Below are 12,191 nucleotides of genomic sequence, written 5' to 3' on the forward strand. Positions count from 1 at the left end.
TATGAGGCACATAGTAGCACATAAACTCAATAACCACTAGCAGAACTTTATAATCTACTTTCTGTTCTGAGTTATGAGTCTGTGAAATACTCCCGTACTTATTACTTTTGGAAGAACAGGGGAAAAAATTGTCTTGACATATTTTCTGCTGTTTCTGTAAAACTGCTCTCAAAGACTACTTTTCCATTAAACAAAAGATTTTTTCATTTGTGCCAAATTTTATCATTGATTTCAGATCAATCATCACTTTAACAGTGTATAAAAAGCAAATCCAAAATTAGTAAAAATGGCCTCTTGTGGTCTAAAGTTTGGGGGGGGGGGGGGGGCTATGCACGTCATTGTGAAAATGACAATGAAACTCTTTTAATGAATCATACTGTTGATAAAAATATGACAGGGAATAATAACACTGGTAGTTATTAACAATCCATCATCCATATTTTCGAAAAGTAGACATGACAGTGAGTGGACCTTGGTAAGAATAACCTATAAAAAGGACTTGACACCGATAGTCAAAAGCTTGTTTCAATTAGACCAGGAAATGAAAAAGTATACCAGTGACAATGCATTAATTAAGTAAATATGACTGTAAATTAAGTCTCATGAGGATGTTACAATTTCACTGACCAATGTTGAAGACAATGCTGTGAAACATTTATATGAGAACGGTATATATGGCATATATTTGAAATATGGAAGGGATCGTGATATACAAATCTTAAGGGGATGTTATGAATGGTCATGGAGGACTGGGCAAGGATACGGAGGAAACTTAGACATACAGGAACTCCTGCTTGGTTGTGCTGGTAGGTGAGGTTGGAAAATCCTCTAGTCTGCCAGTGAGAGAGGCAGAAAAAAACAACAAAAAGATGACAGATAGAGAGAAGAGAGGAGAGTAGAGAGCAGGAAGGTAGAAGAGGGGAAAGTTATCTACAGAGAAAACATTTCAAAACTGTCAGATACCCTGTGATAAATCTGTACTCTTAAAAATACATTTGTGGAAAGAGAGAAAATAGATCCAAGAATAACTTTAAAACAACTTTAAAATATGATAATCAGAGAGAGTATGCTAGGAATAAAGTGCATTACAAGGGCTGCTTGAACAAGATTCTACATTTTCTAAGGCTGGGTTATTTCGGGTTGTTTCCAGGGTGGTGTTATGCAGTTTCTAAACCGTGTTTGTGTTAGGGTGTCCATACGTTTCCTCTTTATGGGACACGTCCTGACCAGGATTTCTGTATTTAGCTTTGTCTTCCTGTTCTCATACCTGATAAAAGTACTGATTGAAAAGTAGTTTGACCGCATTGTATTGTATTTAAAGGTACAGGTTGTAGGACCTGCCACGAGAGGGCGCACTACAAAAACAATAACAATCGCGTGGTTTGATTACGCTAAGGAGGAGCGTGGAATGATGGGATTTGTTGTCTTCTACCCAACCGTTGACGGCCATCAATCAGACAAAAAGATAAATCATGGATTTAACGCAAGTTCAACGATTTGCGCAAGTAGATTACATACAAAGTCAATGCAAAGACGTGTGGCATGTATGCCCCATAATACTAATCTTGTTGATCGTTATCGTGATCATAATAGCTTACGTTTTCTGTAAGGATACGAATCAAAACAACTCACCTATCGAGTAAAACACAAGCAGATCGGCATCTCTTTCTAAATGAAGTTTGTCATGAAGCTACTGCCACATTTGTCCATGACACTCGTGTCATGTGGTTTCTACATCAGTAAAGGCGGTAACAAAGGGTAACTAACATCATTGACAGGCACTGTTGGGAACGTTACTTTAAAAAAGTAATTAGTTATAGTTAGTAACTGAATTACTCTATAATAAAATTAACTCGTCACCAGGGAAAGTAACTATTTGCGTTACTGTAAAAAAACAACAACAACAATGTTACTATATGTATAAGAATTTTTTTTTTTTTTTTTTTTGCAGTTTTCACAAGTCAGTTGAAATAAGTAGAACAGACAGGTGTTCGTACATAACGTTTCGATATTTATTGCACGTCAACAGACAGAAAGAGTTTTATCCTGCACTTTAAGTATTATCTTTGTAAGTAAAGTGTTTTTGGTCACTAGCTTTGGATGCGTGTGTCAAACATTACATATACACATTACATGCACGTTCTTGGCTTTGACCACAATGAATTTGAAGTAGCGCTTATATCTCCACCTTGAAATGCCAACTGTTCATCGGATTGCTCCTGACTCGCCATTTCTGCTACTGCTGGGAATCTCTAGGTGTTTCTCAAATGTCAAGGAAGGATCCTCGGAAGCCAGTATTTCGAGGATGCTACGTCATCGACATCCGTCGAAGGACTGTTCCAATGTCGAGGATCCTCGGAATTTCAACCAAGGACTGAGTCCTTCGTTCGAAGAATATCCCATACACAGGAAAGGATGCATAGGTGTATCCTTCGCACTCTCAAATCACCCACAATCCTATGCGCGCAGCTTTGCTATCTAACGTTAGTTCAAAAATTAAAAAATGTTGAACGTTAACGTAGTCGGAGCGTTAACGGTTTTTATTTACGTTACCAAACATTTGTTATAACTGTAGTAAATATAAGTAAAGTTTGACGTTTAAATGCCAGTATAAATTACTACCGTATTGACATTGTAAATTATACAAATACAAATGGTTAACTGAACCGGACCTGTCATTTAACAATTGGTTGCGTCAACGGCATTTCTTTTATAAATAACTAGTTAAGTTGTCCAAGTAGCGTTATTCAAACCGACCTTTTCACTGACGTAATGACACAATTACGTGCACTTGCTAGCCTGTTCCATTTACGTGTTCTCCGTATGCTAAAGAGGAGTCTCACCTAGCCTCTGAAGGAAGTGACTTACAAGGATCAGTCCTACCAAGGAAGCATCCTTGACATTGAGAAACGCCTTTTGTGTAGCTGTTGCGTGTGTGTGTCTGTGTGGCGCCGCTGGCGCGTCTGCCGGCATGTGTGTAAAAACACTGGCTCTGATTGGCTACCATGAAACACATGACTCTGCCTTAGCCAATCATAATCGCTCATCTCGTGTTTAACCCACCTCCACTCGCTGTGTGTCAGCCAGGGGTGCGTTCGGATTACATAGTTTATTAAATCAATGCATAGTAACGCACTGCATTTAACTTTCAGTAATGGTACCGGCATTGTAACGACAGGAAAAGTAATTAGTTAGATTACCCTGTTACTGAAAAAATAACGTCGTTACCTAACACCGTTCTTTTAAACGCCGTTATTCCAAACACTGTTGAGAGGCGACTGCACTGCCACGTGTCACTGTTTAAAATGGGAATTTTATCATGATTTACAAGAAGTTGAAAACATTAGAGATATTGTTAGTAATCAGCTGGACAAAATATATAACACTAGCTTAGTGGTTTTTGCATATTTCACTGCAAATATCTTACAAATTGTACCTTTAATACAAAGCATTGTATTTAATCGACCAATCGGGGCATGTGAGAAGGTGAGATCTACAGAGAAAGGTCAAAGCGATGCAAATACATATACACATTTGTCCTTTCGACTTAAAGTGCACTACACAGACTTTTATATGACATAAAAGTACTGTGAGAGCGATTCGAAAGCACAAGGGGCCGCATGTTCTCTATAGCTCTCACAGATGTCATACAACAATCTGTCTGCACAGTGCAAACAGCCAAGTCCTGGATATTTTAAGCAATATAGAAATCCTGGCCAGGACATGTTCCATGTCATGTAAGACCACACTAATTTGTGTAGTTTTTAGCTTGCTACCATACAGTTTCTAAAAACAGTAAAGTATCTGTGACATGCAGGTCATTAAATACATTAAATATCTGGCAAGTATGAATTAATTTGCTCAAGTGGAAGTACAGACATTTATAATGTTTCCAAAGATTTCTAGTTCAAATTAATGCATGAGTAATATGAATGTGGCAGTGATAATAAGAAATGCTTGTTAAATCAGCAAATCAGCATAATAGAATAATTTCTGAAGGAATAACACAATAATCATGTGGATTAACAAGAATAAATTACATTTTATAATATATTAACATTTTATATTATTTTGAATTGTACTAATATTTCATAGTTGCAGCATCGGTGGGCATAAGAGATCTTACTGACTGCGTGTGGGTGAAGTTTTTGCATTGTGGTTCATGTTATTGTTTACTCTGTTAAACTGATATGTCAGACTGATCAAATAAACAGAGCAAAATATTAAAGCACCACAGAGATAAAGTATCTACACGCTTCAGGAAGCCAATCTACCAAAGGTTTACAGTGTTTTGCATGTGATACTGAGATTGGGCATATTTAAAAAAAAAAAAGAGAAATTATACACTTCAAAGTAAACAGATTTATATGAAAGGGGATGCTAGGATGCACTCAGTGGGTCTTAGGCCTAGTGATAAATGAATTACTGACTGTATGTCTGGTGTGATTCCTTCCAGAAGCACAATGTTCACACATCCGATATGGGCCGAGGCACAGGTCTCAGTCATCTTCTGATGGAGAATATCTGCATCAAAAGAACAGAAATTATAGGATTAAGTGTTTGTAAGTATACAGGATGTTACATTTATTTAAAAATGTTGTTTGATTCACCCTTCATTTTCTCCTTTAGAGTAAAACTCCCATGTATTTTCTTAAGCTCCGCCTCCATGGTCAGTCCTCCAATGTCTGCTTCCAGATGTGTGCGGTTCACCATGCCAACGCCGAACACGATCAGTGTCACATGCTGGGGCTCAGAGCTTACCAAGCTCCGCCTTCGACCCAGTCGACTGGGCGGCGTCTCGCCTTCAGTTTCATACACCACATGACATGGAGGATCTGCAGGGCTCCGTCCACCCTCTGAAGAGCAATTGAACAGGCAAATTAGATCAAAAGATGTGATTATTAGACAGTTTTTGCTTTTGGATGGTACAAAAATAAAGATTTTTTTGCAATTTGACATATTCATGCCAACTGAGAGTTTCCTTTCTCCAAGTCTCATTATCACAACACAATAAAACAGAATTGAATTACCATAATGTGCAATACAATCATTTTGAACAGTAAAGTATTAATATTATACAGTGGCATGCGGAAGTTTAGGAACCCTTTGCAGAATCTGTGAAAATGTGAATAATTTTCAAACAATAAGAGAGATCATACTAAATGCATGTTTTTTTTATTTATTTAGTACTGTCCTGAGTGAGATATTTTACATAAAAGATGTTTGCAAATAGTCCACAAGAAAAAAAAAATTGCTGAAATTATTAAAATAATCCCATTCAAAAGTTTGGGAACCCTTGGTTCGTAATACTGTGTGCTATTACCTGGATGATCCACGACTGTCTTTCTGTTTAGTGATGGTTGTGCATGAGTCCCTTGTTTGTTCTGAACAGTTAAACTGAGAACTGTTTTTCAGAAAAATCTTTAAGGTCCTGCAGATTCTTCAGTTTTCCAGCATCATTGCATATTTGAACCCTTTCCAGCAGTGACTATGATTTTGAGATCCATTTTGAGTGACTCAAACACAACAATTTAAAAAGGTTCAAACATTCACTGATGCTCCAGAAGCAAACACGATGCATTAAGAGCTGCGGGGTGGAAACTTTTGGAATTTGAAGATCAAGGTAAATTGTACTTAATTTGTGTTCCGGGAAACATACAAGTATATTCTGTTGCATACGAAGGGCAGAACTAAATGGAAAAAATATATATTTCAACAAAATAAGACAAATTTGGATATCTTCATCGTGTTCAAAAGTTTTCACCCCCCAGAACTCTTAATGCATCTTGTTTTCTTCTGGAGCATCAATGAACGTTTGAACCTTTTTTAATAGTTGTGTTTGAGTGCCTCAATTGTCCTCAGTGTGAAAAGATGCATCTCAAAATCATGCAGTCACTGCTGGAAAGGGTTCAAATATGCAAAGATGGAACAATCAAAGGGACTGATTGGGTTCCCAAACTTTTGAATGCGGTTATTTTAATATTTTGTTTTTAATTTTTGTGTTGTGGACTAAATGTTAACATCTTTTATGTACAAAATCTTACTCAGGACATTACTAAATAAAGAACATGCATTTAGTATGATCTCTTATTTTGTTAAAATTATTCACATTTTCACATATTCTGCAAGGGGTTTCCCAAACTTTCGCATGCCACTGTACATCATGGTGCAATAACCTGTTGTATTGACTTTGTTGTGGGGATATATAGTACAGACCAAAAGTTTGGACACACCACCTCATTCAAAGAGTTTTCTTTATTTTCATGACTATGAAGTAGTGTAGAGTCACACTGAAGGCATCAAGGGCTATTTGACCAAGAAGGAGAGTGATGGGGTGCTGCGCCAGATGACCTGGCCTCCACAGTCACCGGACCTGAACCCAATCGAGATGGTTTAGGGGTAAGCTGGAGTGCAGACTGAAGGCAAACGAGTGCTAAGCTTCTCTCGGGGAACTCCTTCAAGACTGTTGGAAGACCATTTCAGGTGACTATCTCTTGAAGCTCATCAAGAGAATGCCAAGAGTGTGCAAAGCAGTAATTAAAGCAAAAGGTGGCTACTTTGAAGAACCTAGAATATGACATTTTCAGTTGTTTCACACTTTTTTGTTATGTATATAATTCCACATGTGGTAATTCATAGTTTTGATGCCTTCAGGGTGAATCTACAATTTTCATAGTCATGAAAATAAAGAAAACTCTTTGAATGAGAAGGTGTGTCCAAACTTTTGGTCTGTACTGTACGTTTATTAATAATCTTTTAAACTTATCAATAACAAATACGGTATACACCAAGAATGATGCTCATTACCATATTACAGTACTGAAAATCTATAAAAACTATTTTTATTAAAATCCTATTTTCCTATAATATTTGTATCATATTTTCAAATGATTTTACATAAAGTGAATCAAGAGCCTACCTGAGAGGACATTATCTTGGTTCTTCTCCAGGATGCCTGTGGGGTCTGATATGAGCGAGTAGAAATTAAGAAGTTTGTACATGTTCTGCCAGCACTCGGCCGACGGCTCGCTCTGTTCTGACACTGTGATGGAGTCTGAGTCATCCATCTGAATGGTCATGTGGTCCGCCACATCACGCGAACCCTTCCGAGACACTTTTGATGTCCTTCGCTCCGAACGCCCCAGTGTCCCCCTTCCACGAGGCTCTCGATTCCTGGTCAGCGTGTCTAGGCCTGGCCCGACCACAGTCCGCTTGCCCTTCTGAGTGCCCAGTCGAGCAGCTCCATTCAGGCTCCCACGAGAACTACGGCTGAAATCAGAAGAGCGAAAGTCCCGATACGGCCGCGCCTTGGTGGGCGTTGGGGAAGAGGAGCCGGCAGTGTAGCGGTTGAGCTTGATGTCAGTCTGTGTGGCTTTGATGTCATCGATCATCGTGCTGAACTGGTGAATGAGGCGGACCAGGGCCATATCCACATGCTGGCGAATCGCTTGGCAAGCAAGAGTAAAATGGCAGTGCACACTGGCCTGGGGTCTCCGGCTCAGCTCGTGGAAGGACAGCGCGCTGGCAGAGGGAGGGGTTGACATGCACTTCTCCAGTATGACTGCATTCAAACTGAACGTCTCAATCATCAGGGCAGGCTTGAAATCGAGTGGGGGAGGGTTTATCACTCCCTGCCTGAACACAAGAACACACACTGACTATGGAGCCAGAAGAGTCTCAATAAAGATAAATGCACACACTACAGTCACATATGCACACATAGGATTCATACATGCACACACATGATTCATAAATACACACACAAGATGCACAAATGCGCAAAAAATTCACAAATGCACACACAAAATTTAAAAAGCACAGAAGATTCACAAATGCATACAAAATTCAGAAATGCACACAAAAATCAGAAATACACACACAATTCAGAAATGCAAACAACATTTACAAATGCACTCAAGATTCACAAATGCACAGGACAAGATTCAGAAATGTATTTCTGATGCACACACACATATATCTTGATTCACAAACTGCTTGCGGTCTGTGAACTTCACTGCATTTGTGTGTGAATTTTGAGACTCCCCTGACTTGGCTTGACACACAAATGTTTTTTTTTAAACAGGGAATGATCAGCAACCAATCAGATATCTCCCTTCTTTTAGCCAATCACAAGAATGCACCCCATGTGGGGGGATTGTTTACTTATAAGCCAATCACATGTGTTCACACAGCAATTGTATTAAATTGTATGAAAATACAGATGTATAGATTACAATTCAGGTTTATTTTTTTATTATTTTTTACTAAATATAAATTTAAAAATGTCTCAATACATATAGCCCAGTGACTGCAGAAAAAAAGTTAACCATGGATTCATAAATTTGCAATTATTTCATTTTATTGAAATATTTTAATGAAAGTAAAAAAAAAAAATGTTTAAACCTTTTTGAATATTTAAATATATCTAAATATTCTTTTGGATGCAATATAGAAGTCACTTTAATTATAATATTCAGTCCCTACATGAAGAGAGAGTCAGTGGTCCGCTGCGAGAGGAAAGGGGCTCTCTGGCTGCGAAAAGTGGGTCTCCGGCTGTCGTTCGCTTAGGAAAGTGAGTTGATCGCTGCGTGAGGAAAGTGAATCGTTCGCTCAACTTCGCTGCTTGAGGAAAGTGAATCGTTCGCTGAGGAAAGTGAGTCGCTCGCTGGGTGAGGAAAGTGAGTCGTTCGCTGCGTGACTCGTGAGGAAAGTGAGTCGCTCGCTGGGTGAGGAAAGTGAGTCGTTCGCTGCGTGACTCGTGAGGAAAGTGAGTCGCTCGCTGGGTGAGGAAAGTGAGTCGTTCGCTGCGTGACTCGTGAGGAAAGTGAGTCGTTCGCTGCGCAAAGTGAGTCGCCGGCTGTGTGAGGTAAGTGAGTCGTTCGCTGCGTGAGGAAAGTGAGTCGTTCGCTGATTGGCTTATAAGTAAACAATCCCCCACGTGGGGTGCATTCTTGTGATTGGCTAAAACAAGGGAGATATCTGATTGGTTGCAGATCATTCCCTGTTTAAAAAAAAGGCATTTGTGTGTTGAGCCAAGTCAGGGGAGTCTCAAAATTCACACACAAATGCAGTGAAGTTCACAGACCGCAAGCAGTTTGTAAATCAAGATATATGTGTGTGTGCATCAGAAATACATTTCTGAATCTTGTCCTGTGCATTTGTGAATCTTGAGTGCATTTGTAAATGTTGTTTGCATTTCTAAATTGTGTGTGTATTTCTGAATTTTGTGTGCATTTCTGAATTTTGTATGCATTTGTGAATCTTCTGTGCTTTTTAAATTTTGTGTGTGCATTTGTGAATTTTGTGTGCATTTGTGTATCCTGTGTGTGTATTTATGAATTATGTGTGTGCATGTGTGACTGTAGTGTGTGCATTTATCTTTATTGAGACTCTTCTGGCTCCATAACTGACTGCTTGAGAATTCCAAAAAAATTCATTAGGCCAAGTTCAGGGTGGAACAGGTTTTAGTCTGCACAGCCATTTTTGAAAAGAAGACATAAATACAATGTTACCAGTATAATCCGAATCTACAAATCTCATACCCGAATCTTTTAATTAATTATATAAAAACACTCCTGAGCTCAGAAGTTACCAGTCTGAATGAATCTGATAAATCATTCACTGAATGAACTTGCTGAATCGGTCAAACGGCTAATGAATCAAGACCTGAATCACTTGCTGAATTGCTAGTTATTACTATCAGTCAGGTTCAACTTGAAATGAAGAAATAACTTTTAATTATCTTTTAATTAAAGAAAATCATTTAATTATTGGGCACTTCAGAGTACCCATACCCACAAAAAGAAACTTGAAACAGGTAAAAAAATAAAAATAAACCAATAAATAAATAAAAAGATAAGTATGCTATTTAGAATATATCTAGACAGATGAACAAAAGCTGGCAAATCTGTGTTACCTCTGTGCTCGTTTGTTCTTCCTGTCTTTGCTGGTGTCAGAGTCGACAATGTCAGCTCTCAAACACTCGAGAGTGCCGCTGAAGGACAGGTGCTCCCCAAAATACATCTTGTAACTAAGTGGAGGAGCATCCTGGGGCTGGATACCAATGTGACTCAACAAAGGCTTAAAAACAACCTGTACAGACAATCCCATGACACACACAAACAAAAAGAGAGGAGGCAATTACATATGCATGGTCATAAATAAATGATTACAAAATATTAAGTATTTCTGGCACATGCACCTGTGCGTCGGCTAGCTGCACAGCTGCAGGGCAGAGATTTGTCTCATCTTGATCAAGCAGGTCATCTTCACTTGTGCTGTGCTGGGAGTGTGTGTGCTGAGAGTGTGTGTCCAGTGTGTTCTGATCACTGGACAGTACAGTGTTAAAATCAGATGCAGAAGGAATGGTGGGGAGGACTCCTGCACACAAAGAGTTAATAAAGATTTTCAGTGCAAATGACACTAATCACTGTTCACAGACAGATACAGCTGCATGTTTACACACAGTCAACAGACTACTCCTATTTATCGGTCATCACACTAATCACTCACCTCCGGTCTGCAGGCTGTTGTGCTGAGAGCGGTTGAGAGGAGAGTCCTGGCCGTGGCCGCCTGTGCGGTTGCCAACAGCATTTGACATCCAGTTGTAGAAGCTGACGGAAAACGGCTCCGGTAGAAGAGGATGTTCTGTTAACACGTCTGCACCAACATTATTGCCTACCAAAAACAACAAACATTTAACATTATCTAGATTTTTATGTTGTGCTTTCTGCACAGAATTCACTATCATTCTCTGTTCTGAAGGGATGTTAGCACATTGCTTAAGTTTTTGACATTCTGTCAGTAGATATTGTTCTGGCCTCGCCTACAGTGTAAGTCTTTGTCATTTTTTTTAGGGATGCACTATAAATATTGGTGTTATACCGGTTATTCGGTGATAGTGCTATTATTGTCAATTAAAACAATGTACCAAAAACAGATTTTGTTGAAAGAAGCAAAGACGAAATAAAACCTACATATTAGATATAAACTAAGAAATAAACACTTAAAAGTAAAAAAAAAAAAAAAAGGAAATGCAAAGGAACTGAAAATATAACAATGAACACTCATTTAAATTATTGATACATCAAATAATAAAATATACAAAAATTCTATAAATATCCAGTGCATTGTGACTGGCCGAATGTCTCAAGCAATTGACGGGAATGTTACGTCCCTGTGTGTCCCGGAGCACTGAAACAAAAACATTAAAAACCATTATAAACTACACATTTGTTGCATCCAGTGGGGACATAATTATGGATTATAATGACAATATACTGTCTTTTTACACATTGCGTTGCATCGCACCGCGTAAACATAAAACCATGTCAGCATTTGTGATCGGAGAAACGACCAACAACAAGCACTACTCTACACTGCTCAAAATTTGCGCTTGAATAGTCACTGGCAAATCCTTTAAAAGGGGGGTGAAATGCTATTTCATGCATACTGAGTTTTTTACACTGTTAAAGAGTTGGATTCCCATGCTAAACATGGACAAAGTTTCAAAAATTAAGTTGTACGTTTGAATGAGTATTTTTGTTCCAAAAATTGGAACAATTGTTTTACAAACAAGGCCCAGTTTGACGCCGGATTTGCATATCGTTTATTTCTAAAGGATAATGCAGTCCCAACAAAAAAGGGTCACGATCGTGTTTTGGAACCGCAGGCGGTGAGTAAAACTGCTTCAAATATCTCTGTGTTGTTAACTTAGCTATCGGCGTGTAAGCACATCAAGTAAACAACATGCGATGTTGTCATCAAACTGCACTTTCCACAATGTACACCGTAAAAAAAAAAAAAAAAAAAAAAAAAAAAAAAAACGACAAAGTGGAACTTAGTCATTTTCCAAAACCGCTAAGCAAATATATACAGTTTCAATACATACCACATAGAGACATCCTGCTGTAGTTGTTGTTGCCGCTGCTCTTGTTCAATTTCAGCCTCGGGATCTGATTCTGGATCATAAATAAACGGCTGAATCTGACTGTTAGCCATGGTTTGTTTTGGATGATGGTTTTTCCCTCACGGTAATGTCACAGCTTCCACACGCTCTCAACGCATAAGCTTACTCGCGCTCGTGATTCTTTAGCTCCGCCCACACGTCACACCCCAGCCGCTTGTGTTTTTCCGGGAAAAAACGGTACAGACTATCTTTCTCTTATAAATATAATAAAACTAAAGACTTT

At 38.6% G+C, this 12,191-nt stretch overlaps 1 protein-coding gene across 11 annotated transcripts in view; it reads right to left on the reverse strand.

The window, feature by feature from the left end:
• The window catches only part of kiaa1109 (KIAA1109 ortholog), a 65,735-nt gene that overhangs the window by 25,360 nt on the left and 28,184 nt on the right, over positions 1-12,191 (reverse strand). For 7 of the 11 annotated variants that reach the window (XM_052571815.1, XM_052571804.1, XM_052571810.1 and 4 more), the window contains exons 43-49: positions 10,513-10,677; positions 10,202-10,380; positions 9,917-10,092; positions 6,920-7,635; positions 4,611-4,856; positions 4,431-4,524; positions 783-833 (exon numbers count right to left, since the gene is read on the reverse strand). In XM_052571815.1, the coding sequence (XP_052427775.1) occupies positions 783-833; positions 4,431-4,524; positions 4,611-4,856; positions 6,920-7,635; positions 9,917-10,092; positions 10,202-10,380; positions 10,513-10,677 (1,627 nt within the window). The remainder of the gene's footprint in view (positions 1-782; positions 834-4,430; positions 4,525-4,610; positions 4,857-6,919; positions 7,636-9,916; positions 10,093-10,201; positions 10,381-10,512; positions 10,678-12,191) is intronic. The other 4 variants (XM_052571814.1, XM_052571813.1, XM_052571811.1 and 1 more) reach the window with 1 other exon arrangement.

Source organism: Carassius gibelio, chromosome B13 (genome assembly GCF_023724105.1).
Source record: "Carassius gibelio isolate Cgi1373 ecotype wild population from Czech Republic chromosome B13, carGib1.2-hapl.c, whole genome shotgun sequence".
In the NCBI taxonomy this organism is placed as follows: domain Eukaryota; kingdom Metazoa; phylum Chordata; class Actinopteri; order Cypriniformes; family Cyprinidae; genus Carassius; species Carassius gibelio.